The sequence below is a fragment of the Salarias fasciatus genome, chromosome 5 (genome assembly GCF_902148845.1).
Source record: "Salarias fasciatus chromosome 5, fSalaFa1.1, whole genome shotgun sequence".
Lineage (NCBI taxonomy): Eukaryota > Metazoa > Chordata > Actinopteri > Blenniiformes > Blenniidae > Salarias > Salarias fasciatus.
The window spans coordinates 780,001-787,972 of NC_043749.1; the positions used below are offsets into that span (position 1 = coordinate 780,001).

Genomic DNA, 7,972 nt, shown 5'->3' on the forward strand with positions numbered 1-7,972 from the left:
TAGATAGCATTTCTACATTCAATGACATGCATTTATCGCCATAGATGTATCAAATAAATACATCTGTGAATATGTGATGAGTCTATTAAACGGCATATTCATTGTACATATATTATTTTAATGGCTAAATTGGGTAATAGAGCAAAACGCGGAACCTTTGTTTTAAACTGCTCCCGTGTCAGCACGGATTTATTTACGTGCGGCACCGGAGGAACAGCTGTTACCGGCGGCTAGCAGGCAGCTAGCAGCGAACTGCGGCGGACTCTGCGATTATCGTCTTACCAACCTGTTAAAACACGTTTATCTACATTTAAATCCAACTCCGTTATCGGGGGTAAGTTCGATATCATAGTGATTTTAAAGCTTAATCTCTCTTTCATGGCTGCTTCGATAAAATATGGAAACGACTGTTAGCATTGAGCTACCGTTTGATTGATAACATCTTTATAACACAATCACGCTGCTAATCCGCTCTCTTTGTTGTTGTTTCGAGTCCTTCAGGGGAGTTTTGCCTCCATTTGCTGTAGTTTTTGAGTGATTCTGGGACTCTTCGGTCATTTTCAGTGTTATTTTTATTAATCTCTATTTCTGTCTGTTTTGACATTCTGCTGCTTTTGTGTTCTGTGATCATGTAGCCACTTCCCCATGCTTTACTTGTCTTGCTTGTGTTTTTTGCCCTATTTTAAATCGTTTTGGGATTGTTTTGAGTTATTATTCAGCTTTTCTTTTGCTTTCTATTCTATTCTATTCTATTCTATTGTCTGCCCTGCTGTGTTATTGTATTTTTTATTATTATTATTATTGATTGATTTTTTTTTGTGGTTCAATGTGTTCACCTTCTGTCATTGTTGAGAATTCATACATAAATGATGATAATAATAATAATAAAAATAATAATAATAATAATAATAATGCATTGGTTTTATATAGAGCTTTTCTAGACACTCAGAGACACTTTACATCGCATTATTCATTCACTCCATACTGGGTGGTGGTAAGCTACTGTAGTAGCCACAGCTGCCCTGAGGCAGACTGACGGAAGCGATGCTGCCAATCTGCGCCATCGGCCCCTCCAACCACCACCAACCATTCACTCTCACAACTTTCATACTTAGGCAAGGGGATATTGAGGGGATATTGAGCCACTCTTGGGTATATTTGCCTCCTTCGTGCTGAACTCGTCTGTTGTGACCCTCTCAGCTCGTCTGGGTGTCGACCTGCGATGGAGCCCGCCTGCCGGAAGGACAAAGCCAAGCTGAACTCCACTCCCACCAGAGGAGACCGAGCCCGGCAGAAATCTGCACAGCACGAACTCAAACAGCGGCAGAGGGCCGAGGTGGGGGACCTCCCTCTCTCACACACACACACACACACACACACACACACACACACACACACACACACACACACACACACACACACGGTGGATCTGTGAACTTGTGGTTCAGTGAGTAATGAGTCGTTTTGTCGTCTTTCAGATCTACGCTCTGAACAAGGTGATGACGGAGCTGGAGCAGCAGCAATTCGAGGCCTTCTGCAAGCAGATGCAGTCACAAGGAGAATGACAAACACACACACACACTGATCTGTTTGGACTTTGGTTTGACTCTGAACCAACATTTCAGAAAGTCTAAACTAATTCTAAAATACCACTTCATCTTTCTGTGAGGGTTTCCTCACTGTTCAGACTTGAAGTGTTTTATATTTTCACTACACAGTTCTTCAAGCTCAACTCACCCCAACTGGAAAAGCACTTTTATAGAACCACTTTGAGCGTTTACTACGGAGCGCTGATATAATCTCAGCCTCGTAGTGTCTCCTCAGAGCAGACAGGTGAACCTCAGAGTGTGTTCTGGCGTTCTTCGCCGCTCTCATGTGAGCCACTACGACTGCTGTCAGCGTCGGTCTTTTTATATGACGTTTAATCAGCTCTGTTACAATCCTCACAAACTGAACGTGTATTTGTTTATCTGCTGCTCATCAGGATGCCGTCCACTTTGAAACAAGCTGTCAACTTTAGGACAATAAAAATGTTTTTTAAAGAAAAACGTCTTATTTCATCTTTTCAGGTTTTTTTTGTATTGACACGCCATACATGATATTAGGAAATACTGATTTTAATTTTGGTTCCTCTCCAAATATTTGTATTGTTCATCAAGGCTTTTTTTGTTAAAATATTTATTAGGGTTTGTATTTATACTGATAGTGAAATATGGCTTCAATATCAAAGTGCTGAAAAGTACTTTGAAAGGGCGCGGTGTTAAAAAAAATTTTAGAGTAATCAGAGGAGGACATATTGTTTTGATTTGTGAACCTCCATGAAAACTCTTTATTTATCTGGTGTGTGTATGTGTGTGACACACTGCCTTACATGATCCATGATCCTTTGTTCAGCCAACAGAAGTTTAATTCTCACCAGATGTCTGATATTTCAGCAGTTACTCCGTTTATGAGACGATGGAAGAACTTTAACCACCAATTAGATGAAAACTGTTGCTGAATAAAAGTCATGATAAACAAACCATTACTGACCTGTTCAGATGTTCCTGGTTTCTCCTCTTTCACCTGCGAGACCAACGACTTGGTGGTTTGAAGTCTGTTCAGAGTGCTGGTGAGAGGCTGGTGTGCTGCTCGCTGCCTTCCTTTGTTAAAAAGCAGTTTTAGTCTTTATTCAACACCACAGCACTCTCTGATGAACCACTTTCTAGAAAAAATGATGCATCTTCATTTGAAATGTCGCATAGATGGGGCCTAAATGAATGAGTGACCCTCCCACATCTAGTCAGAGGCGTGTGTTCGTCAGCCTCTGTCTGGAAATGTGACTTGTACCTGAAGACAAACCACCATGAGATGTATGATTACAGATCCAGCAGTTTATTTCATACCTATTCAACTCCCCAGTGACCAGACTGGTCCTCAGGATGTGTCGCTGTGCAGAGGTAGTACTTTACATGTCAAGCAGCAGTTTTAGGATTAGTGCAGCAGAAACCCGGAGCCAGGCCTGTTCTGGGTTAGAGTTCTATCTAAGGAGCAGATGCGGAGGATGTACAGAAGAGTAGCGTCTAGAAGGCAAAGCTGGCCCTTCTCATACCTCATACCAATCTAAAGCCCTGAAACAAGCCCCGTCTTCAGACCTCGATGGTCACGGAGCTCCCAGTGACCCGGACCCCGAACCAGCCGTCCCAGAACTTGGTGTCCTGCCCTCCGTGTTCGAAGCAGATGAAGCGCATGCCGGGGCCGTAGTCCGAGAAGGTGTGGCTGACCTGGAGAACAAGCAGAGAGCGAAACCCTACAGCGCTGGACAGCCAATCACGATTCCACGACGTGCGCGGTGAGCACCTGCTTCCAGGAGCAGTCGTCGGTGTCGGGGTCCAGGGTCACCGGCTCGGGTTTGAACTCCTGGATGACCTCCTGGTTCTCGTCCAGCAGGCAGACGGTCATCTGGTAGGTGCAGCCGCAGTCCGTCCTGCCGCAGTACCTGCGGGACGAGCACAGCTTCAGTCCCCGACGCTCCGGAACCCACAGAAGCCCCTCCAGTCTCACCAGTCCTCCACGGCGACCACGGGCGAGGCGTCCAGCTGCTCAGGGGAGTAGCCCTCCGCCAGCAGGTCGATGACCTGCCGCTTCAGACACAGCCTGCCCAAACAGGTTGAGGACAGTCAGGACACGTCTTCCAGTGTCCTGCATGTCTCTTGTCCTCCCCACACTGTGGCCATTCTTACTCAAATGAGGTCACGAAGTATTTGGTGACTCCGTCGCTGCAGAAGTCGAAGCCGCAGTCTCCGGGCATGTCCTCCACCTTCCACTGACTCCCCCCGTTCTCCGTCAGCTCCCAGAATTCCAGCTGCTCTGGGGGGAAATCCACAGTTTGAGGAGATGGAACGGGGATCTGCTCTTCCAGGGGGGTCAAGAGCACGACACCCATTTATCTTTAAACCATGTCACCAAAGTGTTAACTTTACCCAAATCAAAAATGTTATTCTAATGTCTTTTTACACCCAACCGGGTTCTAAAGTCTAAATATACAAAAAGAATCATCTGCAGAAAGGGAGCTGGTATTGAGGCTTAGGCTGATTATGCCGCTGTTACGTAATGCGCTTTCCGCCTTGCAAGAAACATACTTAAAGCGATACTTCAACATTTTGGCAAATTGGCCCATTTAGGGCAATTCCCTAGTCATTTAGAACAGCCTACTTACTTTTTTTGTGAGGGCGAGCTGTTGTTTATTCAGCAGTGGGTCCGAGGAGAGCTTCACGGCAGACATAATGGAAGTGGATGGTACAGTTGCTTCCCTCGTCAAACTCATCAAATACACAATCCAACAACCCCAAAAACACTTTGGTGGACACGTTATAATCTGCACATTCACTAAGCTGTGAAACACCTACAAATAATATTGTAGCGTTACGACACTGAAGCAAATACTGGGAACTACTTTTTCTTATGAGATCCCTACGCCCAGACGCCATGTTTAGTAAGTAGTTCCGTTTTAGCAATCTTCGCAAAAACCACTCAATCTCGGAATTTTGCATTAATATTTCACAGCGTAGTGAATGTGCGGATTATAACATGTCCACCAAAGTGTTTTGGGGTTGTTGGATTGTGTATTTGATGAGTTTGACGAGGGAAGCAACTGTACCATCCACTTCCATTATGTCCGCCGTGAAGTTCTCCTCGGACCCACTGCTGAATAAACAACAGCTCGCCCTCACAAAAAAAGTAAGTAGGCTGTTCTAAATGACTAGGGAATTGCCCTAAATGGGCCAATTTGCCAAAATGTTGAAGTATCGCTTTAAAGGTGCATTAAGGAGTTTTTCAACTTTAAAAATACTTATTGTCCACCATAAATATGTTACTAATATTCAATGATGTGTACAATGTGCCCTGACATATTCGTTACAACTACCGCTAACAGCGTTAAATTGTCACTTGAAAGTTGCAGTGCCGGTCCAGCACCAGAATTTTTTTGGGGAGAATTTGAGATGATGTGACATAATGCGCGCTCCCGCTGGCCTGATTTCCTTAAAGGTATAATAAATGATTTTCTTGAAAAAGTCGAAGCCAAACGTCTGTTACTCGCTTTTTGAAAAATGTGCATGCACCAGACCATCCTACCTGCTCCACTGCTCCTACGAGCGTGCTTGACGGCGTTACGCGAGCATTTATCCAGCGTGATTGACATGTTGGAGGACCAATAGTTGAGACTCGCATCACGCCATTCATTGGCTAAAACATCGTCCATTATACCTTTAAGTTTCGTTTTGTCCGCCATTACTCCGCCAGATGCTTAGCAGCAACAACTGAGCAGTACTGAGGATGGATCTTCCAGAAAGTAAGAAAAGACTGGCTTCTAGCACTGCCTCAGCTCCAGCACAGACCCCACCAGGCAAAAGAAACTTAAATTTTACTCGAGCGCTACTAAAAGAGCGAGGAAGGAGTTCCCCTCTTCCGTGCATAAAACATGCAAACTCCTTGATGCACCTTTAATGACGTTGCCTGGTTCTTTCTGTGTCTGTGTCCTGCCTTCTACACTTTTATATAAAAAAACAACTGAGAGCCTTGTCCTTGTAGTTCAGATGTTGGGAACTGTTAGGACAGAAACAGCGGTCTTAGCCATTTTCATTTAAAGCAACACTAAGGAACTTTCAGTTTTCGTTGATTTTGGCGGCGCCAGTGGACAAAAGTGGTACTGTTTTGCCTGAACGAATACTACAGTTCCCATGAGGACTAGCACGTGGCGTGGTAAAATGCTGCTCCCGGTGGCATGCTGTGGGACTGAACTCGCCATCATTTGTTTCCAGTGGCTGTGTGAAGTTATGGATAGCGACGAGGTAATGAATCTAATGGTGGCTAAACAATGTTATATCATGATGTGACGCATGCCGTAAAGCAGTCCGCACATTTGGAGTTTTTTAGTGTGCAGGGTTCCTACCACCCTCCTCACAGCTGCTTAGTCCAAGTGAAAGCAAGACTGACGCCCTCAGGCCGTGACAGAGGGTCATTCAACTAGCTGTAAGTCGATGTATCATCACAAAATATATTAAAATGTTTTATTAAGGTTGAAAAGTTCCTTAGTGTCGCTTTAAGTAAAATTTGACTGGAACCATAAAACATCCAATCATTTGAAATATAAAAACTTTCGATTTGAATATCATTATGTTATACATACAGAAAATGTATTTTTTGATAACTTTTATATTTTTTGTGGGTTTGAACTTTTTTTAATAGGAAGAACATTTTTGCTATTTTAGCTATCAGTATAGAAACTGTGTTTTTTTTTTGTTATTTTCTTTCCTTTTTTATTTTCAAGTAGTTTAGGTTATTTTGACTCTTTTAGCCGGTTTGCTTTATTTTTTTCTCCCTTTTGGTTAGGTGTATCTTTGTTTCAGCTGTTTTCATTGATATAACCCTTTTAGCCATTTTTCCTTCATCTTGCTTTAGTTGAAGCTGTTTTGTTCCCTTTAGACAAATAATTTAGACCTTTGTCAACAAGTACCAATGACCAAGCCTCAAACTGCTGAGGAATTATTCCGGTCTAATTTCCTGGATGCTCCAGATTCGGCTGCAGAGGCCTGTCGTTGGGGAAGAGATGCTGTGTGTCAGTAACTGCATGTTACCTTCCCCACTGGGATTTTTGAGGAGATTTCTGGCCATGATAGCAGCTCGTAGAGGGAATTCAGGACCTGCACGGGAAAACAGATGAATCAGCTCCTTCAGCATCAGTGGCTCTGCTTCAGATCTGTGCCGATCCCGTCCGCCGGCATGAATCGGGCCTTTGTTCACTCCACAGATCACCGGGATCACCTTTACACTAAAGTGCTGACGGACCAGGACTTCACTTGGGTCCGGACACTGAATCTGATCTTTTAGGTGGAAATAAAGGCCAGGACTGGTATAAAGCAGGATTTGGACGGTTTGCAGATTCCAGACACTAATACCCTGTGCAGTGAGGCAGCAGACGGGGAAAAATCCTGGCTGTGTGCGAGCTGAATGGAGGAATCACAGAGGATCAGATGGGTAGCAGTCAGCACAATTACTTTATCTAACCACATCAACATCAAACTCTTGTTAACAGTTCTGGAAGCTGACAGTAAAGGAAGCAGAAGAACATTTACCATGAGCAGCGGCAGCTTTGTCTGTTGTGTCGTTTGTTTGAGCGGAAAAACAGACGAGTCTGCATCAGACACTCGATCCGCACGAATCCGAACAAACTGCTGAGTCATCTGCCCCCAGAAAGTCCCGGTGTTGCAGTGGTGCATATTAATAACACACTGCAGGGTCTAAACACACACTGCAGCATGCTGAAGGTGCTACTCACAGCTGATGAAGGCCTGGTGCAGCACACTCCTCTGTCGTCAGTCTGTCCTTCCCTGGCTCACAGCGCAGCTCCTCTGCAGGGCAGCGGCCTCGCCACGGCCTGGCTTTTATACTCACACACACACCAACACACACACACACACACACACAGAGAACCAGAGAGGGAGGAGGAGGAGGAGGAGGAGGACGGGCACAAAACACCCAGTCTGCATCCGTCCAGCAGGACTCAGCAGAAGCACAACATGCATGAACTCAGCACAGCCGTCAGTCAGACCGCACACAGCTGCCTGCAGAGCAGGAGGGACACACACCTTTCACACAGCATGAACAAAGGATTTAGGAAGGATAAACAGCAAAACTCTTGACTTTTGAATGCACGTTTGTAATGAAACTCCTGGGATTTAACACACACACTTTGTTTAATTGTGCTGTAACTTATAGGAATCCAACGTTTTGGTGTCCAGACGTGGTCTTCTTGTTTTACCTCCTCTGAAGAGCAATGTTCTACATAGATCTGTTTCATATAGATCTAGACCAGGGGTCTGCAACTGGCAAGTGATGCTTTCACAAAAAAAAAAAAAAAAATATATATATATATATATATATATATATATATATATATATATATATATATATATATATATATATATATATA

General features: G+C 44.1%; 2 protein-coding genes across 2 annotated transcripts in view; one reads left to right on the top strand and one right to left on the bottom strand.

Moving 5' to 3' along the window:
• The window catches only part of fbxo2 (F-box protein 2), a 13,818-nt gene extending 6,437 nt beyond the window's left edge, over nt 1–7,381 (bottom strand). Inside the window, exons 1-6 of the mRNA XM_030091820.1 lie at nt 7,319–7,381; nt 6,618–6,683; nt 3,723–3,849; nt 3,544–3,636; nt 3,340–3,478; nt 3,126–3,263 (exon numbers count right to left, since the gene is read on the bottom strand). Coding sequence (XP_029947680.1) covers nt 3,129–3,263; nt 3,340–3,478; nt 3,544–3,636; nt 3,723–3,849; nt 6,618–6,654 — 531 coding nt within the window. The 5' untranslated portion in view covers nt 6,655–6,683; nt 7,319–7,381 and the 3' untranslated portion in view covers nt 3,126–3,128. The remainder of the gene's footprint in view (nt 1–3,125; nt 3,264–3,339; nt 3,479–3,543; nt 3,637–3,722; nt 3,850–6,617; nt 6,684–7,318) is intronic.
• On the top strand, nt 206–2,042 carry svbp (small vasohibin binding protein). The gene is made up of 3 exons (XM_030091821.1): nt 206–334; nt 1,201–1,336; nt 1,479–2,042. Exons 2-3 carry the CDS (start codon nt 1,223–1,225, stop codon nt 1,563–1,565), a joined length of 201 nt encoding a protein of 66 aa, XP_029947681.1. The 5' UTR covers nt 206–334; nt 1,201–1,222; the 3' UTR covers nt 1,566–2,042.
• Nucleotides 7,382–7,972: the final 591 nt, after the last annotated feature.